The 25,855-nt window shown below is 44.8% G+C and overlaps 1 protein-coding gene across 1 annotated transcript in view; it reads right to left on the bottom strand.

Annotated features, from left to right (window-relative positions):
- LAMA2 (laminin subunit alpha 2) overlaps nucleotides 1–25,855 on the bottom strand; it is a 1,492,466-nt gene that overhangs the window by 856,906 nt on the left and 609,705 nt on the right. The window contains 2 exon segments of the mRNA XM_029596813.1: nucleotides 19,886–20,059; nucleotides 25,604–25,744. Coding sequence (XP_029452673.1) covers nucleotides 19,886–20,059; nucleotides 25,604–25,744 — 315 coding nt within the window.

Genomic DNA, 25,855 nt, shown 5'->3' with positions numbered 1-25,855 from the left:
CGGCAGGGGAGAAGAAAAAAGGATTCACACTCACAAAGCGGGGAGCAGCTGGCTTGTTACGGCGGTTACTACCCCAAACCAAATGTGCCTGATACTTCACTTTCAATGCATATCCAGCATAGCTCTCTGCTTCAACGGCAGGGGAGAAGAAAAAAACTGATACCTCACGCATATCCAGCATAGCTCCCTGCTTCAACGGCAGGGGAGAAGATAAACAACCAATAAGGGCTGTATAACATAATCTGGGTAAAAACAAATAAGCATGGGTGTAGCTTGCTTATTGCGGCGGTTACTACCCCTACTACCTCTAACTACTCAAGCTAGATATTTCACTTGGATGCAGCTCCATCACCGCTCTCTACATTAATGGTGGGGGTGGAAGGGAATTAGAACCAAGAGCTAAGAGAAACAGATAAGTATGAGAGAAGAAATGAGGGAAGCTTGCTGGGCAGACTGGATGGGCCATTTGGTCTTCTTCTGCCGTCATTTCTATGTTTCTATGTTTCTATGACTGCAATGGTCGTAGATGAGCGAACGCCCAGGGGACCAACGCGAGCGTTGATGCCATAGAACCCAGAACCATAGAGCCACAGGCCCGGCAAGTCGGCGATCGCGGCGCGAAACAAATGACAAAATAAACTAAATTCAAAATTCAAAAATTCACCCCCCGGCAAGCGGCGACCCCCCCACGAGAAACCCCGAGACGGAGTCGCGAAGTAAGGAGAGCCGGCAGGCAGAAGATAGAAAGAAAACTTTTTTTTTTTTGTAACCTGCTGCTGTCCTCGGTCCTGGGGCCCTGCTCCAGCGGGGGTGAGTGAACCGGGCTCCCCGGTGTCACCCCCGATGCTGCTACTCGAAGAGCCGGGTCCTCAACCCTAGCAGCGGCCTCTACCAGGGGGGATGGTCCCCTCAGAACCTCCCAACCCCCCTGGGAGGCAGGGCGGACGGGACTTTCTCAAGGAAAAATCAAAATAAATAACAGACTAGAACTACAACTAACCAGCACTGACTATAAGCCCAAATTACCTCAACCCTGACTAACTATCAGTACCCAGGGCAGGCAGGGGCTGTGACTGCACCTGCACCATCTACTGGAGACAGAGTAATACTGAGACTGAGGGGCTGTGGCTGGCACAGGGTCATATATGGCTGAGTCCGACAGATCTTGCTCTGTCTCCATCTACTGGTGCGGAGTCACAACCCAGGTGTCCTGGACTGATCCTGGTACGTACAGGGAACTTGCTTATTGAGGCGGTTACTACCCCTAACTAATTAAGCTTGATATTTCACTTAGATGCAGTTCCAACACTGCTCTCTACATTAATGGTGGGGGTGGAAGGGAAATAGAACCAAAAGGTTTCTAAGATCCAAGAGTAACAGATAAGTATGAGAAAAAAAAAGTGCGAAACTTGCTGGGCAGACTGGATGGGCCATTTGGTCTTCTTCTGCTGTCATTTCTATGTTTCTATAAGAATAGTGAGAGTATGCTAGTTCTGACATTTTTTTACCATTAGCACGCTAAATCTTTTTGCATCACTCGTTAAATGGCTTTTTGATGTGCACATTAAATATTTTTGTATGATCATACTAAAACTGGTTTTAGAACCCCATATCAAAGGAAATGACAAATCACTAAAGGGGTAATTTTGTAACATCCAGTATAACTTAGCCTGCAAATAACTCCCTAAGTTACATTAATTTTCAAAGCAGACTTATGGGCATATCAGCTATCCCACCAAATTTACACACACACAATTATACCTGCTATTACATAAGTGGAAAGCTTTTGGGAAAATGTATATACATACATTTGAAAATAACCAAATATGCATATAAGTCCAATTCCTTCCCTGTTGCGTCGGCCGGCCACGGAACCCGTGACCAGCCTTCCTTACCCTTTGCCGCCTTACTCTTAACCAGCTTTGGCTTCCCCGTGTTGCGGGAGGAGCACTTCTTGCGCCGCCCTCCTCTCTGCGGCCTTGTTTCCTGCTGGCGGCCTTCAGGCGTGGCAGAGATGCCGCTGTCGCTCCCTCGGCATGTCCTGCTCCCCAGGCGCATGTGCGTGCCTCTTCAGACCTTTTAAACGGCTCACGATGCATTAGGCGGCCGGCCCATTTCTGATGATGTCACTGGTTCCCAGTATATAAGGCTGGGCCCAGTCAACGTTCCTTTGCCTTTGCAACAGGTCTCCACGCTGGTCGTGTACTTCATTGCCTCCTGGTGATACCTCAGTGTTCCTGGTTCCTGATCCCTGCGAGTTCCTGTTTGCCTTCTTCGTTCCTGCTTTTCTGTTTCCCAGCTTCCCTTCAGTCTGATCCCTTGGACCCAAACTCTATTTTGCCTGACTACGCCATTGATCTTCTCCTGGACCCAAACTCTGCTTTGCCTGACCACACCATTGATCTTCTCCTAGACCCGACCTCTGCTTGCTTGATCACGCCATTGACCTTCTCCTGCACCTGACCTCTGCTTTGCCTGACCACGCCATTGATCTTCTCCTGGACCTCTGCTTTGCCTGACTACGCCATTGATCTTCTCCTGGACCTCTGCTTTGCCTGACTACGCCATTGATCTTCTCCTGGACCTCTGCTTTGCCTGACTATGCCATTGATCTTCTCCTGGACCTCTGCTTTGCCTGACTACGCCATTGATCTTCTCCTGGACCTCTGCTTTGCCTGACTACGCCATTGATCTTCTCCTAGCCACGACCTCTGCCTTGCCACTGTTCCTGGTTTGCCGCCAGCCCTGACTTCAGCTTGTTCTACGACGCTTCTCTAGTCTTGGTCCTGGACATGGCCTCTCAGGCGTCGGCCTGTTCTTGCTCGAGCGCCCCCTGTCAGACTTTGGTTCCTTTTGGCGCCCGGGTCTCTGGGACTCCGCCTCATCCAGTTCTACAGTTGCTGTCTCTGGGCTGACCACTTCATCTCCTCCTTGACGACTGCATACGGAGGCCCACCTAACTCATGCCGGCCCAGGTACCCAAAGGCTCAACCCGCGGGGAAAGAGGGCTGGTATTGGCGAAGCTCCAGCCGGCCTCAGTCCGTCAGTCCACTCCGCCTGCCGACGGTGGGGATCCCTCCTACGGGTAGTATCAACACCACCTCGGCCCAAGGGTCCACCTCCCGCGCAACACTCCCCAACCTTGGAAACACTTCCGCTCTATTTGGGTAGCCTTAAATAGAAACAGGACACGCATATAAGTTTATTCACGCTGAGGTAGATTTTAAAAACATACACGCGAGCGAACAAAAGTGCGCTGCATTTTATAAGATATGATCCGAAATCGGAGCGGCCTCGGAGGGAACTTTCTTTCTGCCCCCCCCGCACCTTCCCTTCCCCTACCTAACCCACCCCCCCCCCCCGGCCCTATCTAGACCCCCCCCCCCACCTTTATCGGAGAAGCTACTACTGCCTCCGGGCAGTAGTAACTTACGCGCACTGGCGCGGCAGGCCCCAACACAGGCCGCTGTGTCGGGGCACTCGGCCACGCCCCCAGACACGCCCCCGACCACCCCTTCTTGCAAGCCCCGGGACTTACGCACATCCCGGGGCTTGTGCGCGCCGCCGAGCCTATGCAAAATAGGCTCGGCGCGCGCAGGGGGGGTTTGGGGTAGGTTTTCAGGGGGTACGCGCATAGCCCTTTGAAAGTCTACCCCATATTGGGTGCATAAAATTTTAGAACTTAGAATAGCCCCTTGTCCCTCAAATAAAACATAAAAGACAAACCATCCTTCGTCATTTTTTCCAGAAAATGAGGAAATAACTGTTCTAATCTATAGCTTTTCTAATACTAGCTACAAAATTAAATAATAGCACCGAAGGATTAGGCAAAACTTCTATATCATATCAAAGTTTAGACTACAAATTTAAAATTTGCAAAAAGTGTCTGGCTCAGCCTCTCCCTTTTCTTGCAAATATAAATCTGACTGCAATGTGAGTTCCTCATGGGGAAATGACAGAAACAATGGTTTAATTCAAAATCTGCAAGTCCAGCAAACTTGAATGGAAAGCAAACCAAATATGACCTGACACTTGCTTGTGTAATATTTGACAGAAGGTGACTCAATGTGACTCACTCTAATCTATCTCTACCAGGGAAGTTGTAAATTATAATATGGCCATGGACAATGGCTTGCTAAAGTCACAGCCTACTTTGCTGATGCAGACAGAACCAAACTTCTGGTGCCATGAGCATATTTAAACCATCATTTAAATCACAGCAATATTGCTACTAACCTCATCATTCCTTAAAAGCAAGAAGGTACTCTAAGGCACATTTTAGTGGACCAATGAAAGGCTTTTTAAGGTACTGAAGTAAGTCATCAGGCCAGCTTGTCCTCCCAATACTCGGACATTTTCCAGCTAAATGCTGAGTTATCAAAATGATCAGTACTTATCCAGCTAACTTTTCCCTAGCAAACATTTAGCTGAATACATAATGGATTTTATGGGGTGGGGACCAGTTAACTGAGAAACATTTGGTTAACTTTGATATTAGGAATTACTATAATCGAATAAATTAACAGAGCAGAAAATGTGGGGTGAAGGCTTAGGGGCCCAAATCCCAGTACCTTAATGTAGCAGTTCTCACCCCAGTGTGTCGCGCACTTCCTGGCCTTCCACTGCTCTTCCTTCCCCCTTCTCCACCCCAGCGAGAAGCACCCATTTCTTCGACGAACACTGCTGCCGTTTCTGCCCGGGCAGTCAGCACATTCAAGCCCAGAGGGGAATGGCAAGCAGTGTTCGTGGAAGCGAGCAGCTAGGTTTATGGATGTGCTGTTGAGGTTCCCACCCCCCCACCAGTAATAAAAAGATAGCGCGGTTTATAAATTTGCCAGTGAGGTTCCCACCCCCAACAGCAGGACGAGAACAGCGCAACTCGTTGACTGCCCGGCAGGCAGAGAATTCTGCGTGGGTGCGGCAACGCGATTTAATGACGTAATGGTACGCTGGCTATGTTTCTACCCTCTGTCTGCAGAGCAAAAGCTTGCTAAGAGTGGAGAAGGGCTGAGGAAGAGGGAAGGGGTTGTGGATGAGGTGAGAGGGGATGGAAGGAAGAGGATGTGAGTGAGTAAGTGGGAAGGATAAGAAGCTGTGGGTTAATGAGGGAAAGTGGCATCCGGCGAACCATTACCAGGTGTGCAATGAGGAGGCCAAACCTCACCCGTAGAAAAAGAACAATGGGACATTGCAGGAGCACAGCCCCTGACTGGGAGGCAAGTTCACACCAAAGAAGACCTGGCTGGACCAAGCAGGCGAGGAAGAGAAGGGAGGGGGAGAGACTGGGATGATTGAGTAGAGGAAGAAAGGGATGAGTGAGGTGGATGGGAGGGGAAAGGAATGAATGAAGGGTGGTGGAGAGAGGGGGAGGGAAAGAGATGGAGCAAAGAGAAAGGGGGTGCAGAGTGGGGAGAGAAAGGGGGGTAAAAGGGTGAATGAGAGGGAAAGGATAGGGGTCCTCACACCTGGAGGGTGGAGGCAGCGGTGGTAGGGTGAGACCCAGAGAGGGCCACTGCAGCCAAAGAAAAAATGGAAGGAAAGAGAGGTCCAGCAGCTGAAGAAATAAAGGCAAGAGAAAGGCCCTGGTAGAGCTGCTGGTGGTGGAGAAAGGAAAACTGGAGAGAAGACTTGGCATGAGGAAGCGTGTGTGTGTGTGTGTGTGTGTGTGTGTGTGTGTGTGTGTGTGCACAAGAGCATGTGAAGTGGGACAGCGGGAAGAAAGGCAATGCTGCATTGAAAAGCAGCAGCAGTAGCTGCAGCATCAGCGTCAAGCAGCCCCGCAGAGGCCTGGAGCAAAATCAGAAGCAGCCGGTGATCAGCAAGGGAGACAGCAGCGTTAGCCCCCATGGTCTATGGGATTCTTGTTTCTTTGGGCAAGGGGATTGGAGGAGGCTGCTGCCACTACCATTTATGCTCTGGGGGAAGGAGGGAGTGGGAGTGAGGCAGTCAGCCAGCCAGTGTACAACTGAGAGAGAAAGAACATATAAGTGATTGAAAGCCTGTGTGTAAGAGAGAGAGAGAGATCATTGTGTGATTGAGAGAGAGAGAGTGGTCAGGAAAGTGACGTGTGTGTGTGAGAGAGAGACTAGGGGAGATGATTGGTATGTGAGAGACAGAAACTGGTCCTGAGGGGGAGGTGTGTGTGTGAGTGACTGGTTGTGGTCCCTAAGGAAGAGGACCCTGAGGACAGAGCTTCAGCAGCCACTGCTGCTTCTGGTGTGTGCTATTGGCCTGCAAAGGAATGCTGCTGGAGAGGGTAAGTAAAGCTGGCTTTTTATGTTCATTTTTCTCAATTGACTGCCATTTTAATTATTGGGTTTATGTGATGTGTCTGCTTTTTTGAAATATTTTATTAGTGTTTGGAGAATTTTTAATAATTTTATGAGTTTTTAATTGTTAGATGATGTTCTGTTCTTCAGCTGTTTTAAGACATTTATTGCTATAGTTTTACAGTTATTTCTTTGTAGGGATCAATAGCAGCTTGGTTTGTTCTGTTTTCATAAGAAGAACATAAGAAATTGCCATGCTGGGTCAGACCAAGGGTCCATTAAGCCCAGCATCCTGTTTCCAACAGAGGCCAAACCAGGCCACAAGAACCTGGCAATTACCCAAACACTAGAAGATCCCATGCTACTGATGCAATTAATAGCAGTGGCTATTCCCTAAATAAACTTGATTAATAGCAGTTAATGGACTTCTCCTCCAAGACCTTATCCAAACCTTTTTTGAACCCAGCTACACTAACTGCACTAAACACATCCTCTGGCAACAAATTCCAGAGCTTTATTGTGCGTTGAGTGAAAAAGAAATTTCTTCAGTCTTAAATGTGCTACTTGCTAACTTCATGGAATGTCCCCTAGTCCTTCTATTATTCGAAAATGTAAATAAACGATTCACATCTACTCTTCAAGACCTCTCACGATCTTAAAGACCTCTATCATATCCCCCCTCAGCTGTCTCTTCTCCAAGCTGAACAGCCCTAACCTCTTCAGCCTTTCCTCAAAGGGGAGCTGTTCCAACCCCTTTATCATTTTGGTTGCCCTTCTCTGTACCTTCTCCATCGCAACCATGGGCCTCATTTTGTAAAGTATCGCAGGCTTGCGATACATTTGAAGATGAGGGGCGGGGGGCCGAAATGGGGGGCGGGCCTGCGCTAGCCAGCGGCAATTGCACCATCGCGGTGCGATCGCTGCCAGTTTCGCACCCAATAGCGCCACCAGAGGAGGTGTAGCTATTGGGAGCGAAATAGGCAGCGAAAAGGCACCTACCTTTTCGCTGTCCGTGGCGTCGGCACAGAGTCGGCCCCGGTGACGCCCCGACTCCTCCTCTTCCGGGGCCGACTCCGCCCCCATCCTGGTATCCCGAGTGCAGGAGATCGCTCCCGGACCCCCGCTGGACCACCAGGGGCTTTTGGCAAGTCTTGGGGGACCCTCCTGACCCCCACAAGACTTGCCAAAAGTCCAGCGGGGGTCCGGGAGCAACCTCCTGCACTCGGACCGTTGGCTGCCAGTATTCAAAATGGCACTCATAGCCTTTGCCCTTACTATGTCACAGGGGCTACCGGTGCCATTGGTCAGCCCCTGTCACATGGTAGGAGCACAAGATGGCGCCGGCCATCCAGTGCTCCTACCATGTGACAGGGTCCGGCCAATGGCCCTGTAAAAAGTTTTTTGGGGGGTCGGGAGGGTGGGGGAAGCTAAGGGATTAGTTTTAAAGGGTCGGGGTGGGTTTAGGGGTTATTTTTGTGTGCCGTTTTTCCCGCCCTCCCCCAAAACGATAAGAGAACCCCCACGATTTGAGAACCCCATTCTGCACTGGGCCTGTGGATATATTGTGATCCCAACTGCTTCCAAGGTTGCTCTTACAGCAATGCTGGAAACTTAAGCGGTGAGAGATTTTTTTTAACACTGATAGCTTATGTTTCCAGCACTGTTGGAAGCGGCCAGGAATGCTGCGTACAAAAGATGGCTGGTTTGTTTTAAAGTTACCCAGGTAAAGTTAGCTGGATAACTTTATTCCGAATATTCAGCAGGATGTTTCACTTATCCCTTTATAGGTTTTTGAATTCTTACCTCCCTTTTGAGGCAGGAGGGATCGAGCAGGGTGGGGCTGTCTGCAATATACTGTGCCAGAGCATTAGTGAAACTGTAAGCCCCCTGGGGACAGAGGAAATTCCTACTGTACCTGATTGTAATTCACCTTGTGCTACCAACAAAATGGTGTGAGCTAAATCTAAATAAAATAAATCTACCTTATAAATGGGCTCTGACCGACGGCCCGCAAATGCGCAGTAGAGAGCAGCTCTACCGCGCATGCGCGGGCGAGCACATCGGTCAGAGCTGAGCGTGCCCGAAAAAGAAAATGGCGCTGGGGCCGCAGGAGCGATGGCGGTGGCGGTGAGAAGCAGGATGGTGGCAAGAAGCAGGAGTGGGAGGAGCAGTAGCGGCGGCAGCGGCGACGAGCAGGAGCGGCGCCGTGCGCGCGGGAGGGACACCCCCCCGGAGATCTTCCGTCTACGGATGAGCTGAAAGGGGAGGGCATTGGGAGAGGGAGGAGAGAGTGAGGGGAGGGAGAATTGAGGGGAGGGAGAATAGAGGGTGAGAGGGAGGGAGGGAGAAGAGAGGGAGGGGGGAAGGTGAGAGGGAGGAAGAATAGAGGGGGAGGGAGAGGGAGGGAGAATAGAGGGAGGGGGAAGGTGAGAGGGAGGGAGAATAGAGGGGGAGGGAGAGGGAGGGGGGAAGGTGAGAGGGAGGGAGAATAGAGGGGGGAGGGAGAGGGAGGGAGAATAGAGGGGGAGGGGAGAGGGAGGGAGAATACAGGGGAGAGGGAGGGGGAAGGTGAGAGGGAGGAGAATAGAGGAGGGAGGGGGGAAGGTGAGAGGGAGGGAGAATAGAGGGGAAGGAGAATAGAAGGGGAGGGGGGAAGTGAGAGGGAGGGAGAATAGAGAGAGTGGGGGGGGGGGGGGGGAGTGGGAAGGAAATGGACCGAAAGTTTTTTTTTAAATGTAGCCCGTTGTTACGGGCTTAACGGCTAGTACATAAATAAAATAAATGTTGTGTATAAAAACTTGATTTTTTTGTATTTTAAAAAGATTTATAACCCACATGCTCCAACATTCATGGCAGTGTACACTAAAATCACTCATAAAAACATTAATTCGTTATCCTCTTAATTTATATTATGGATCAAAAATAGCTATCTTCAGTACACACACAATAAACAATATATAGTAACATAGTAAATGACAGCAAATGAAGATCAAAAAGGCCCATCTAGTCTGCCCAGCAGCAATTTTATGTACATTTATCCGAAGAAGATTAAATTCAAACATGGAACCCAACCCCCAATCCTGTTGTGTCCCCTTTAGGATTGCAACTTCCCTCCGTGCAGGTTACCCCCATGCCTTCCAGGAAGCACAATGCAGCCCTATCACTGCTGCCTTGGGCTGCAACTGCTGCTCAGTGAAGGTTGCCCCGTGCCTTCATTACCATTCTCTTGCCACTAAAGATCCTCTGAGTTTATCCCATGCTGTCCTTATCATTACTACCTCTACCAGGAAGGCATGCCAGGCATGAACCACACCCTTTCCATGAAAAAAATACCTCCTGATACTGTTCCTGGATTTAGTCCCTTGGAGTTTCATATTGTGACAACACCCCCCCCCCCCCCCCCCCCACTAGTTTGACAGCTTCCTTTCCATTGAAAAAGCTTGGCTTCCTGTGCATATTAATACCTTAATATGCTATTTATATGAGGGTGAAGAAATGATCATATTTAAGAAAATCGCCTATGCTTATGAATAAAAGTTAGCATCTGATTTAAGCAGATGGAAAACCTATCCTAATGTAATTTGTGTTTTTTTTAATATTGAGTGGAAGTGCTGATAAGCCATCACAAACCTTATCAGCTAAATAATAATCCTTGGTATTGAAGGATTTGGTTATTTGGTTTTTGGTAACTAAAATGTACATGCATTTGATAAAGTTTTGGAGAATGTTATACCTAACCTATCAACTAGGTCCATAAGCTGCTGGCTCTTTGACTTCATCCTACATATGCAGAGTACATGCAAGTGGCCAGGAAAAAAAAAACATGCTCACTCATATCTGAATGCTCAATTTTATACCTCATGGGAGTGACTTGAAATTCACAAATATGAACTCTGCATTTTGATTACTTACACCCAATACTGTGTTTACTTCAGTTGCTCATTATCTCACTAATAATATGATCATGTACTTTTATGTTAATTCATAAAAATGGTTGGGTGGTTTTTAATAGCAATAATGACCTCCAGTGTCTGGTCTTCCCTAATTATTATTCCCCAGTTGGTGAAGGGCCTGAAGAGAACTCCTACAGCAGGAAATGTATTATCTCCATCAGTCATTAATGTTTAATTATTAATTATCATATTAAAGAAATTGGGAAAGAAAATTTGGTCAAATACAAATCCATATTTTATCAGAAAACTTAGTGCATGGTATCAGTATCTATATCGGCTAAAGCCATTTCTATAATTCAACCAACTTAAGACATTTTATTGTATTATAGCACTATAGTATGCTTTTGGAGGAAGAATCGCAGGGAAGAAACCAGTTGCACATTATAATATCAAAATCTTGTTTTTTAAAAAAACCCTACAACTTGGTACTTAACCAGCTATATTATTTTTAATATAGCTGATTTAAAGTTATCCAGGAACACCTGCCACAGAAAGCTCGCAACATGTTCCTTTGTTATATGGCTAAATTTTAGCCAGATAAAGACTTATTTGTCTAACTTTTAGCCTGATAAGCAAGGGGAATATTCAAAACTATCCATATAGACAGATAATGTGTGAATTAGTCATCTACGTGGCTTTTAATATAGACCTCCAACAGACTGGCAGCCTGGTTGGCCTCTTCAGTTTCTGAATGTGCTGTCCTCACCACACTCTCCAGAAACAAAAAAAATATCTAGCACTACCGCAACTGCAATCTCCCCACTGTCTTCCACCCTGATCCTCCCCCAGTGAACAGAAAATCAGCAGCAGTGCACTGCCTCTCTTTCTGGCACAGTAAGACCATTGCAGCACAGAAAAAATTAGAAGCAGCCCTTTACCAGTGCCATATCCAAAAGATAGGCTTTTTAACAACTTTCAGAGAGCTTCTCCTAGCACATCCTTCTCTGACAAAAGCTAGAGAGGAAACAGAGACTGATTCTTGCACATGCTTGTATTTATAGTGAGAGTGGGTTGCATAATTTGATCCACATAGCCGCTAAAGGCTAGTTTAAAAGATGCTGTATCATGATTTGCCTTCTATGTCGATTCCTTACCAACTTGCCCTGCCTTAGCTCTAGCAAGGCTCTGATAAGGTTGTGAGATCACACAGGCAAGAGCTGGTTGCTATAGATATTTTTTTTCTCCACAACTCATAGCCATAGACTTCAATGGGTCGTTGAAATGACTGGGAAATATAAACAAATGGGATGAAGAATATTTGTTTCATCCATGGGACTCCTCCATTCATTTTGGGAGGCCATGAATGAAACAAATATGGACATATTATTTATATTTTACCCATTAGTTTCAAATATATGCACATCCTTATTCTCTTTATACCACCACATATTCATACCGCTAGAAAGTATTCCAGAAATGTTCAACGTAGATGCACTACTAGGTTTTTTGAATGGTTTCTTAGTTGAAACTCATCTGCAATTTGAATAACAGTATGCATATGACCACTCTGATGAATGTTAGGCCCCAATTGCACTGAGGTAGTGGATGATTATCGTACTTTTCTTTGAAACTGGAAAGGGAATGAAAAGGAGTTTGTAGTATACAACAAGCAAAATCACCAAACTATAGATGCTGGCTGATGAAGGGGAAAGGAGCTTGGTTGTGTTGTGGAAGAAGAAGCAGCCAGAAAGTAGATGTATGTTTTAAAGAAGAGGAAATTAAATATGGCTCTCATGGAGAAGGAGAGGAGAAGACGATACAGAGCTCAATATTGGACATATTGAGGCAGCAGTGCAACATCCAGGAACCATAAGAAGGGAAAGCCAAAAATGTCTAGAAAAACACTAGGGAGATGAAAAGGGTAGAAAGGCATTGTCAGTGCACAGATAATATAGGAATACAACATACTGATGGATTTTAAAACCCTAAGCGCACCAAAGCCGGGAGATATGCTCATGCCTTAGGCTGGCACACACCATGCGGATTTTAAGAAGCGCCTGTATACAGGCATATCTCCCGGTATACACACAAATCAAAAGGTTCAAAAAAGGAGCGGGGTGTGTGTGTTTCAGGGAAGACCAAGAGATGTGCACATAAATACCTTCATGCAGAAGTGTGTGCTGAGGGTCTCCCCAGCGTAACTTTACTTCTGCTATTGCTGGCATATTATTAGTCCAAAAAATTAAAAAAAATCAGGGCTCTGGATAAGTTTATCCAATTAACTCTAAGGGGTAGATTTTCAAAAAACGCGAATAGGCGTACTTTTGCTGGCACATTAGCGCCAGCAAAAGTACGCTGGATTTTAGTAGATATGCGCGGAGCCACGCGTATCCACTAAAATCCTGGATCGGCGCGCGCAAGGCTATGAATTCTGTATAGCCGGTGCGCGCCGAGCCACGCAGCCTACCCCCGTTCCCTCCGAGGCCGCTCCGAAATCGGAGCGGCCTCGGAGGGAACTTCCTTTTGCCCTCCCCTCACCTTCCCCTACCTAACTAACCCACCCGGCCCTGTCTAAGCCCCCCCCTTACCTTTGTCGGGGGATTTACGCCTCCCAGAGGGAGGCGTAAATCCCCGTGCGCCAGCGGGCCGCTAGCGCGCCGGGACGCGACCTGGGGGCGGGTCTGGAGGGCGCGGCCACACCCCCGGACTGCCCTGGGCCGTAGCCACGCCCCGGGCCCGCCCCCGGAACGCTCCCGACACGCCCCGAAAATGCCGCACGGTTCAGGCCCGCCCCCGACACGCCCCCTTCCGAAAACCCCGGGACTTACGCGAGTCCCGGGGCTCTGCGCGCGCCGGTAGGCCTATGTAAAATAGGCTCACCGGTGCGCAGGGCCCTGCTCGCCTAAATCCGCCCGGTTTTGGGCGGATTTAGGCGAGCAGGGCTCTTAAAATCCGCCCCTAAGACTGCTGTTTGACAGTCCTAAAGTTATCCAGCTACCCGGGTGAAGCATCAATCTGCGTTATATCACATATATCGCACAATATATGCAATATTTTGTATTCCCTCACCCAGATACCATTCCTTATTACAATGGCCTTCTTTGTGTGCAATTTGCTTGCATGAATAATGCAAATGCATGCAAACAAGGTCATGCATCGTCAATTGGAAGATAATATTTTAGCTCGCTGACCGAGAAGGTTGACAGCCATGATAAAACAACAACACCCATTTGAAATGCATTACACGTGCAGAGGGAAGCCTGGGACCCTAACACGATCCCCGAGGCTCCCGCAGCACATTTAAAGTGGCAGGAAAAAAAAAAAAAAAACACGGCAGGGCTCTTATCCAGCTACATTCTAGCCAGGTAACAAGTTGGCCAAATAAGTCAGGGGAGTAGAGTTTGCTGCCTAATTTAACTGGCTAAGTATGATATTTGGAGTTAGCCAGTTTACTTATGCTGCTAACTCTGGTCAGGCTGAAGGGTTGACCTAAAGTTAGCCGGTTAAACATAACCAACTAACTTTAATATAACTGGATATATTCAGTGGTGCAACTGCACCACTGCATACACCCTGCTAGTTAGCTGGATACAGTTATCTGGCTAATTAGCCAAGCCACTCAGTGGCTGAATATTGCCCCCAAAAGTCTTAAGGGAAAATCAATTCAGATTGTATTCATTTATTTATTTATTTATTTTATTTATATTCCACCTTTCAGCACTTCAATGCAGAGTACATTCAGGAAGTGTAGGTATTTTCATCACATCCCATGGCTCTTGGACACCTACTGTAGTATCTAAGTTGAAAGATCAAACTTTGAGCTTTTGCACTGCCAAGCATACATCATCAAAATCTATAAAATCTTCCAGAGCTTTTCAATCTTAACCATTGTTTGTGATGAAAAGTCAATATTTGATCATTTCCCCCAACAACCGAAAGAAATGGTCTAGGACAAAAACCAGGATAGCTTTTGAGTGACTTTTTTCCTAAAGCCTGCCAAAGCTGCCAGTTGGGACTGGAGGAATTGAAGTCACTTTCAGGCCGATTCAGTAAACTGCGTGGGAGAGCCGGCGCTCCGAGGCGAACGCCCGCTCTCCCAACGCACGCCCAGGCCATTCTCCTGGGCACGCGATTCAGTATTCAAATGAGGGCCCGTGCAAATAAAGAGGCGCTAGGCACACTAGTGCGTCCCTAGCGACTCCTTATTGGCTGAAGCGGTGGCTAATTTTACTGGCATCGGTTGTCGAAACCACTGACAGCCACAGGTTTGGAAAACGGACGCGGGCAGATATTAAGCCAGAGGCCCCCAAAATAAAAAAAAAAATATCACTATGATATTAAGTTGGAGGATGTTCAGAAAAACAGTTTTTTATGCTTTTCTGTACACTTTCCCGGTCCTGGCCGAAATTAACTCCTGCGTTTGGCAGGAGTTAATTTCTGAGAGTAAAATGTGCGGCTTGGCTGCACATTTTACTTTCTGTATCGAGCGTAACTAATAGGCTCATCAACATGCATTTTCCACGTGCTATTACCCCTTACTGTCAGGCCGATTCAGTAAAAGTCGCAGGAGAGCAGGCGAGCGCCCGCTCTCCCGGCGCGTGCACAGGCCACTCTCCTGTGCATGCGATTCAGTATTTAAATGAGGGCCCGTGGTAAAAAGAGGCGCTAGAGACACTAGTGTATCCCTAACGCCTCTTTTTTGACAGGAGCAGCAGCTGCCAGCGAGTTTGACAGCCGACGTTCAATTTTGCCGGCGTCTGTTCTCAAGCCCGCTGACAGCCACGGGTTCGGAAACCGGACGCCAGCAAAATTGAGCATCCGGTTTTCAACCAGCGAGCCATGGGCCGATTTAAATTTTTTTTTTTTTTTAATTATTTTTTACTTTCGGGACCTCCGACTTAATATCGCCATGATATTAAGTCGGAGGGTGTACAGAAAAGCATTTTTACTGCTTTTCTGTACACTTTCCTGGTGCCGGCAGAAATTAATGCCTACCTTTGGGTAGGCGCTAATTTCTGAAAGTAAAATGTGCAGCTTAGTGAATCACGCGGGAATAACTAATAGGGCCATCAACATGCATTTGCATGTTGCGGGCGCTGTTAGTTTTGGGGGGGGTTGGACGCGCGTTTTCGACACGCTATTACCCCCTACTGAATAAGGGGTAAAGCTAGCGCGTCGAAAACGCGCTCCCAAACGCTGTATCAGCCTGTGTATAAGGGGTAATAATAGCGCGTTCAAAACACATGTCCAAACGGGGGCTAACGGTGCACTTGGCCTGAGCACACCATACTGAATTGGCCTGGTTCTGAGCTAAGTCACATTCAATTTGCACATCATTTTCTGTACTTGAAACTGGCTTGGCTGTGGGACACAGTTTTTTTTTTTTACAAAGAGTGAATTGTTGTTGGGGAAGCAAGGACTGATTGAGAAAGGAATGAGTCTTCTAGAAATATTTTAGAGACAGAACATTAATATTCCATTTTCAAAGCAACCAGTTACAATGCTTGTAATATAGTTAAATCATGGAGCGGGACCAGTTTAATCCAGTTTGAGCTATTTAGAAGATGTTTTATTGAGTTTACAAATAAGAACCTGTAATATTCCATTTTCTGTGGTAAGATGCTAAATCATCTGAGCTAAGGATGTCATCATGACTATATTTTCCGTGATGTAACATGACAGTTAAGATGTACTGCGGTAATTTGTGAGTGCTTTCTGTATTATTGTATCAAAAATTTATATGGTTCAGTTATTACGGCAAATTGTCTCATTCATACAAAGATGTCTGACAGTAAGTCACAAAGGACCTCCAAATTACATTGAAAAAAAATGTCTGCCATGTTAAAACAATTTGCACACGCTATTGCCATTATTTTGTTCACTGAATAGAAACAGGAAGATAAAACAAATCTTAATATATAAAATATGTACTGGAGTACTGAAAGCTTTTCTTTCATTTATGACTAGAAATTGGTCAACGTGTTTTTAAAATCTGAGATCCATCAACAACACAGACAGTGTTTTCTGAGTAGTAGGGCTATGTTTAAGCTTTATTCACGTTTCATTTTTTTCTGTTAAATTTCTTTCCCTCATTAATAATAATAATAATAATAATAAGCAGCAAACAGGTCTAGAGAAGCAGAAATGCATCTGCAGCAGGGAATTTCAGAAGACTGAAGACTAACTTAGGCCATAGTATGTGCACTGCTGCGCAGGGTGATCAAGGTTCATGTCAGCTCTCATTAAGGCTGGTCAGGCATGGCCACTAGTGTAAAAGTCACTTGCCAGCCAACAAGCAGAAACAAATGTGTGCCATAGAGGAGGCATTCCAAGCCCTCAGGGTCAGGGAGGATTCCCTCAGTCAGCAGGGCATGCAGACTGGAGAGGGGCAGAGTGGCAGAGACCATTGGGGAGAAAATGCAACAGCAGAATAGAAAACTGATCTAAATTAATCAGAATAATTTTCAAAGGCATTTCCATGGGCAAAACAGTGCTTTATTTGTGTAAAGGGCTTGTTATAAAATTGCACTCCCACAATGCAGCTAAACTTATGTGTGTACAGCCCGTATTCACGTAAGTTTATCTGGACTGAGCGGAGGCATTCCCCAGAGATGGAGTTGGGGAGGGGTTTGGATGTAATACTTTGGGATTTTTAAAAGTATCCACATAAATTTCCTTGAAAAATTCCTGCCCACAAATTAGCAGGTGTGCGTAGGTACTTTTGGTGGCATAATTTTCCAAGAGACCCCACATACGTAAGTTTACTTTGAAAATGGGAGGAATCTATGCATATATTTACTATCATATGCAGGCAGTTATAAAATTACTTCTTATGGAGGTAATTTCCAAAGAAATTATGCACGTAAAGGGAGCATATTTTGTCATAATTTTCAAAAGCCCGTTTACATGTGTAAAGTCCATTTCCGTGTGTAAAACATTTTGAATATTCAGTGAAATTTCAAAGGAGTTGCGCACGTAAATGTGGCAATTTTCAAAGGCCCATGTAAACCCCAATTTAACATGTGTAAAACCCTTTGAAAATTACCTCCTCTGGATGCAAAACATGGAATAGAGTCTGACTTTACTAGACTTGTGAAATCTACATTTCAAATGGTTGAAATATTTTGCCTGAAATTTTGGTTCTGGCATTACTGAAATATTGGATTTTTACCTTATAGTCAAAAGGTTACAGTGAAAAAACTCAAAACTTGGTATTTACCACTCCTTTCCCCTTATGGGGGAGGAGAGGATTCATTTAAGACTGCCTGCATTGGTGAAAAGTCTGCAGGTAATTTTATCTGCGGACTTTTCACCAATTTTCAAAGTAAAAATACGTGCGCACTTTCTCTTTGAATATTATCCCAGGGAAAACAACTGTACTCATTTATACCTGCTAACTTGTGCGGGTAGTTTTCTGGAGAAAAACTACTCTCACACACTCACCCAATTTGAAAATGCAAAAGCATGCACATGGTGGTAAATCCCTCTCCAGCTCCTCAGGTGGGATGCCTCTTGTCACTGCGGGTATAAGTATGCGCATATAGGTCCAATGTGCATATGTGTACTGGCTTATAAGATGGGTGATTTTTGAAATGCCCATTTCCACCATTTCATTCATGGAAATGGCTTTTAAAATTACGTTCACACTGTCTAGGCCGGAGGTTCCCAATTCTGGTTCATGAAACCCACAAATGGGTTTGGGTTTTAGGTTTACCGAGCTATGCAAATTAACCTTATTCTTAAACTACATGCATGCAAATAAATGAAAATGTATATTCGTTGTGGAGATCCTGAAAAAACAAGGCCTGTCGGTACACCTCACTGAGGACATGCTTGAAAAGCAGCCTGGAATATGCTAACTTGTATTGATAATTGTGAAAGGCAGAGTGAAAGATCGTACAAAGTATAATGAAAAATATTTGACTAGATCTTTACTGCAATATGGCAAAAGAAAGTATTTGATGGAACTGTATCAAAACTGCACAGTCGTACACTAAATTAAAATTTTTCTGCTTTATGATATTTTTCAAATAGCTACATTTGACTTAGCTTGTAATGAAACATTTCTTGTATCAGTTATGATGTAAATAGCTAGTACAGCTCTCAATCTAACATTTTTATAGTCATGGCTCTCACAAAAACATGTTAACAGAATGTGAAAGTAAATAAATAACTGTACATTAAAAGACATAGGTTTAAAAAATATCCAATCACGTATAGGCTAACACAAAAAGACTTTCTTTGGTTTCACAACACTTAACAGTGCTGTCAAAGAATGTAGACTAGGACAGTGCTTGTTAATTTGTCAGTAATTATGGAATGATACATACAGGAATTCTGCATCAGTGTAGCATAGCAATTTTAGTCTTCTGCTTGACAGAATTTCAATATTTCTCTCACAAAAGGGGTTTTCCTGATAAACAAATATCAAGCTGCACCCAAGAAAAGTGTGTAACAGTCCATGTACATATTTCTAAAATTTTCATTTGTATCATATGTCTTTTGCAAGGAATGAGTGTTGTATCATTTTATCTTACTATCTGTCAGGGTTAGGATAAGTGGGAAGGGTTTGCAAGAACATCTTTAAAAAATAAATAGTATATTTACATTGGCCCAGTGCATGTTCTAGGTCAAGGCTGATATGTCATTACTGTAGATTTTTTTTTTTTTTTTAGTTTGCAATGAGGCCTTCTCCTCAGTAACTTTCTAGATTGAAATCTGATACCAGAAAATATTCCAAAGTCAAGTCAGGGGGCTTCGCTAGGTCCTGGCATATGGGACTCATCTTGAACTATGTGCCAGGGTCCTGAATATCACTCCTGACTTGCTGCCATTTACCCCTCCACTCAGGACAGCCGTTGCCCTCCAATACTGCTGTTGCCTTTTGGTACATCTTCCAATCCATGGAAACAGTACTGGGGGTTGGGAGACCACATGGCTCAAATTCACCGCAAGCCATGAGGTGTCAGAAGGCAACAGCTGTTCTTGGGGGGATGGTGTCAGCCATGGGAGCAAAGAAGGTGATAGCAGAGATGGACTAGGGGGCTGGGAGCTGAAGAAGGGGGCTGGTTAGCTAGCTGGAAGGTGGGGAGAGCTGGCATAGGCTGTTTGGCTCAGATTTAAAGGGGTTAGTTGGCTGATTGGCAGTAGGACTGGGGAGAGGAGGTGGCTGGCTGGGACTGGTGGCTGAGGGATTGCTGATAGGTGGGAACAGACATAAAATTGTTCAGTTTAATGATTTTGGGGGAGCATAGATATGGCTAGCCCTAGGGACAGGTGACTCAAGGGCTGGTTCCATCCAGGTAGCCTTTCGTCTGACAGGGAGGCTGCCACTCAGCTGACTATGTGGCTGATCACTGCATCAGAGGCAGGGAACCATCTGGACAAAGCAGATATCCTTAGATCCTGGCAGAAAGAGAGCATCAAGACAGCCTGCATTTTCTGTTAAAAGGTGCCTCCCCCAAGGTATCACTTTACTTAGCCTAGACCTGGCCCTGCCTATAGGCCTATGAATAAATGAATACCTGGCAATGCCTTTGAGTAAGATTTATCCTATTCATCCTTTGTATTTTGTATCACTTGGGCAATTCTCTGCATTCCTTTTTTTTTTTCAGCAGTATAATAATTATTCTGGCCAAATGCATAAGTCATTTATTTTCCCATAAAACATGATATTAGTTCTGCTGATAATTTAGCATACATGCTAGAAATATCGTCACTTACTTTGTTGCCCAAATAAGGATTGGGTGCACTCCAGTAGTAAACTGGTGGCAGCACTACTCTGGCATCTGTGTTTCTGATGCTAAGCTGCTGGGGTCCATCAAAGGTATCCTTCCGGGGTAGAACTCTGACAAGACCTTCCAAGTCTGTCACATACCAGCCATTCATCTCTATCACCTAAGAATTAAAGAATACAAGAAAACGATAACTGTAGACCAGATTCACTTCACTTCTTTTCCCATTCCAATTTACTTTTGCATTAATGTAGTATGCTGATCAGAGGCAGATTTATATTTTATCCTTTCTACAAGCAAGCACGGGGGCTAATTGGAAGACTGGCTAAAATCTGGAATGTATATTCTTATGCCCTTCACTTTGCCAGATGAGAAGAGAATAGCAGCATGTTATTGCCAGCAGCCATGCGTCTTGGCTTTTCCCAAATCTACCAGGCTGATAATGGTTTTAAGGGCTTTTCTGCCAGGAACTTGTCCAAATACCTATTAGACATAGCTATACGAGACACTCTGACCACATCCTCCAGCAACAAATTCCACAGCTTATTTGTGGAGTGAAAAAAATACTTTCTCCCAATTTGTTTTAAATCTGCTACCAGTTAGCATCATGGACTGTTCCCCTTGTCTTTGTACTGTTTGAAAGAAGAAATAAAATTCCCTGTTCGGTGTTTACGTATTCCACCCCACTCATGGTTTTATAAACTTCTGTCATACCTCATCTCATCCTCTTTTTCACTCTGAAGAGCCCTAACCTCTTTAGCCTCTCTCAGTAAGGGAGCTGTTCCATCCCCTTTTTCATTTTTGTTGCCCTTCTCTCTGCCCTTACCAGTTCTGCTATATATTGACATGGGGGTGACCAGAAATGCATACAACACCGAAGGTGCAATCACACCATAGATCTACATAATTACATAGAGGCATTAGTATATTCTCAGTTTTGTTTTCCATGCCTTTCCAAATAATCCATAACATACTATTTGTTATTTATTTTATTACTGAGATGAGGATTTCAATTTATTTTCCACAATGACACCAAGATCCTTTTCCTGGGGTGGTAACTGCTAATTCAGAACCTAGAATTATTTAACTAAAGTTAGGATTATTTTTCTCTATGTGGAGCACTTTGCAATTGTCCACATTACATTTAATCTGCTATTTAGATCCCCGCTTCCCTAATCTGGCAAGGTCCTTCTGCAGTTCCTCACAGTTTTCTTGTGCCAAATCTATTTTTTATATATATGTGTCATCTGTAAAATTGATCACCTCAATTGTTCCTCCATTTTCCAGACTATTAATGAATACGGATTTCTGAGGTGCTTCACTATTTACCTTGTTCCATTGGGAAAACTGACCATTTAGTCCTACTCTTTGTTTCCTATCTTTTAATCGATTACCTAGTTATAATAAGGCATCACATCCTATTTTATGACATTTTAGTTTCCTGAGGATTCTTATGTGAAAGACTTCATCAAATGCCTTCTGAAAATCCAGATACACTGTTTTGACCCCTTCACCTTTGTATACATGCTTGTTCATATTTTCAATCAGTTCTAACAGATTAGCAAGGCATGACCTCTCTTTGCTAAATCCATGCTAACTATTCCCTATTAAACCATGATCATCATATTTTAGTAATTCTGTTCCTAATATTAGCTTCTGACATTTTATCTGGCACTGATATCAGGCTCACCCATCTGTAGTTACTTGGGTCACCCCTTGAACCTTTTTGAAAACTGGCATTATGTTAGCTACCCTCCATTCTTCAAGAACTGAAGCAATGGTAAATTACAGATTACAGTAGCAGGCTTGTAATTTTGTATTTGAGTTTCTTTAGACCCCTGAGGTGAATAATACCATCAGATCCCATTGATTTGCTATTATTTAGTTTGTCAATTTGCGCCAGCACCTCGTCAACATTCAAGAATGGGATAAGTGATTTCAGGTATAATCTTTAAAAAAATAAATAGTATATTTCTTTTGGCACAACATTTGATCCTGATCAAGATTGAAGTATCATTAAAGTGCATCTTAATATGTTTGCAAACAGGCCTTCTCATCAATAATTGTGAAGTTCAATGTTTCCCAATGCTGTCTTGGAGGCATACCTCTGGGATTTTAGGATTGCCAGAAAGAATATGCACGCGACAGATTTGCATATAATGGTTCTCCAATATATGCAAACCTATTTAACACATATTCATTGTGGCAATCCTGAAAATCAGCCTGGTTAGGTGTACTCCAGGACAAAGTTGGAAAACACTGGATTAGATAAACAGATACAAACAGAGACTAGATTTCAGAAGTTAAATAATTAATTTATCCTAGTGATCCTTTGTACTTTGTATCACTTGGCATTCCTGTGTGTTCCATATTTTCAGCTGTATAATATTTTTTCTGGTTTATGAGTCAATGCAGTTTTGGCTGAGTTATGCAAGAATTTCCTGGTGGAATGTCTACAAGTTTCATGTGAAAATTTGCTTCTCCTAGCCAAAGCATATTAGCTTTCCTCAACAGTTACTGCTTCTTAATTCTTGTTGCCTCGCCGGCCGCGGAGCTCCACCAGACCATTTATTTCATTTCATTTAATAAAATGTATTAATCGCCTAACACTGTTAGGCCTAGGCGATATACAAGATACACACACATAATAAAAACTAAACAAAATACATAAACATACAAAATAGTTTCATAGAAACTAAATGACAAAACGATATTTAAATCATCAAAACTTATTGTCTAAAAAGAGATCACTTAAAATCTCGTTTGAATGTTTATTACCAAACTCATTATCTTATTCAAATAGTTCAATTAACAGTTGTACGCACGATTGAGCAAAAATTGCTTGAAGGAAATTTTAAATTTCTTGACATCTTCAATCGATCGAAGGTCAAACCGAATCATGTTCCAATAATTAGGCGCCGCTATGATTAGACCAGCCCCAGCTTCCTTTGCAGCAGCAGGGAGCCACCACCAATGCTGAGCTTCCTCACGGCTCGCAGCCGCCGCCCGTCCCCACTAGCAACTCCCCAGGCACGAGCGCGCACCCTCCGCAGAATTTAAATTGGCCATGGTGGAAAAGTTCCCACTGCTCCCTCTGATGACATCAGCCCTCCAGACTACTTAAACCCATTCCTGCCTGCAGTACTTTGCCTCGGGAACAGGTCGAGCTCCTTGTGAGTAGCCAGTTGCCTGACTCTGTGTTCCTGACTCCGTGTCCCTGTCTTTGTCCTCTTCAGGATTGCCTCTCTGGCCTTGACCTTAGATTGTTCTGGATTTCATTGGATTGCCACCTGCCCCGAATCCTGGTACGCTTTCTGACTTCATTGGATTGCCACCTGCCCCGACTCCTGGTACAACTTCTGGACTTCGTTGGATAGACGCCTGCCCCGAATCCTGGTCCACCTTCTGGAATTTGTTGGATCGCTGCCTGCACTGACCCTAGGAAACTTTTCTTAGCTTGTGTCTTTCGACCTTTGTGGAATTGTTCATCTTCGAAGACCTGCACCTAGGTCAGGTGCAGTTCACCTGCAGGGAACAAAGGATGGTATTGGTAAAGGTCCTGTTGGGTCTCGGCATGACCAGCTCTGCCAGCCAATGAGGACCTGCAGGGCTCCACCCTGCAGGTAGCATCAACCTCGTCTTGGTCACTGGACAGAGGAGGCAATGGTGGCTGCTGGGGTATTGATGGACCCCAATGCACTGGCAGCAGCTGTGTGGGGAGGTTGTAAAGGACAATACTGAGGAGCTCCAGCAGTGGTACCAACATTGAGGGTACAGGCTCCGGCACCGGTGGAAGTACTAGCAGGGCCAGAGACTTGATGCCCTGCAGGGCTTGGATCACTGGCAATTGCACCCTGCAGTCCAACTCCTCTTGAAAGTTCGCCAAGGACAAGACGGACGGAGGAGGGGAAGGTGTCACTAAATCTCCCTTGGAGCTCTAAGGGAGATTGGTGCCCGGCACCAGCATCAGTGGGAACACTTGAAACTCCTGGGTTTGATGGAGGATAGCGCCTCCTCTCCACAGGGTCGCTTCGGGGGCATCACAGCAAGTGTTGGTGCCAACCTGAGCCCGGTGCTGTGCGAAGATGAAGACTGGTGGCAATGCTTCTGGGACTTTGCTCAGTGCTCAGCCTGGTCTTTCCCTGGCGCCGAGGAGGATGGAGACCATCCCGACATCCTGGACCACAAAGACACCGATGATGGGCGATCTCCAGCCCCTCTCTCCAGAGGAGGCCCTGGCAGGAGAGTGGAAAGCAAATTCTCAGTGTCCATCAGCTTCCCGCAGCCTTTTGGAGTTCTTGCACCCAATGTCAGAGTCAAAAATTCAAGTTTTTTGGAACCTAAGAGCTTCTCCATTTTGTCTACTCGGGCGCCATGGCCCTTGGGAGTGATCTGGTTGCAAAAATGCCCCCAAACAGAGGATACATACCTCATGCAGATCCATGACAGACATGATCCATGGACACTGGGGGCATCGACGAAATCCCGACGATACCAATACAAAAAGACCCGGCAAGGGGTTGGTGTCTAGCGGCCACCGAGAGTGAGACACCACTGAGAATGGATCACACTGAATGAAGAAAAACCTTACCGCGCCAGGGACCCAGGTGCAAGAACAGTTGGAACCGATTGGGAAATTACTTGAAACTACAAAAAAAAGAGCAGTGCTCCACAAACGCGAGACAATAGTTCCACGGAAAAGAAGAGACTGTGAGGGACCCCATGTGGATAGTTGCATATTGGGCATGCTCAGTGTGCCAAAGTTTCTAGAAACTTTGACAGAAGGTTTTCTGTGACGGGCTCCATCTGATGATGTCACCCATGTGTGAGGACTACCATCCTGCTTGTCCTAGGAGAACAATTGATACATTTGTGTCAGAAGCTGTCAGAAAATTTGGAAATTCAGTTTTAAGGAAATGGGAGAAGCTAACATAAAAGGGAAAATTAATTTAGAAATGTTTCCTTGCAGAATCAGGCCCAATGTTGGCTTCCATCGAATCAACCATGTTAATATACTACCACAGTCAATAATGTGAGTCGTCCTTATTGCTTAGATTCAGGCACCTTCTCCACTACAACACTAAGGCAGAATATTAGTCTCTGATTGTAAGACCATTTTCTGTTCTTAGAACAGCTAGAAAAGCTATATAATCAAACCTGTGTTATCAATATGATCTCAATTCAATGAAATTTAGAGGTCTACATAAAAATCATGGTCAGGAGTAAATCTGTGTGGTAGTATAGCTACAACTTGCAAGCTAGTCTAAATATTTTTATAGCATGCGAAAAAATGTTGCAGACCAAATATCTCCAGATGTATAAGGCAGCTTAGGAATTTTGCGGAATTAAGGCCTATACATTTGTAAACTGTATTTTAGCTAGATTAAAATGCATTCAAACTATTAAATGTTGCTTAAATTACTAAAATAATTTTGTAAGACTGGGCACAACAACAATTATATAAATTACTGCTGGAAATAGTCTCTTCCTTTAATCACCTTGTGGTTATATTGCTTTATTTATAGACAGTACCAGTATTTTTCTGGATAGCGAGTCACCAAAAAATAGAATTCCTGTGACAATAATGGATTAGCCAAGTTGCATTCAGACCCTAAGGGAATGCTCTTAAATATTTTTCCTAAAAAAGGTTCTACAGTAAGCCAAGTAAAATGCCACATTTGTGTCATATTACAAATGATCTTCTTACTGGGTTGTAGTTCCAATGGGAGTCAACGCAGATGATGGAGACCCCTGAGCAAAAACACTTTTCACAGCCTTTCAGGTTGTATTGCTTCAAGTTGAAGAATCCACGTTTGCAATGATCACAGTTTTCCCCTTCAACATTTTCCTGAAAACCCAAATTGACATTAGGAATATTACTTCTCCATTGCATGTTAGCTCTTTGGACCAAGCAACATAGGTTCCTACATTGGCTCCCTGTACCTCTGTATTAAATGTT

Source organism: Rhinatrema bivittatum, chromosome 3 (genome assembly GCF_901001135.1).
Source record: "Rhinatrema bivittatum chromosome 3, aRhiBiv1.1, whole genome shotgun sequence".
Lineage (NCBI taxonomy): Eukaryota > Metazoa > Chordata > Amphibia > Gymnophiona > Rhinatrematidae > Rhinatrema > Rhinatrema bivittatum.
Note: the sequence above shows the minus strand (reverse complement) of the source record. Positions and strands in the feature narration are given on the sequence as shown.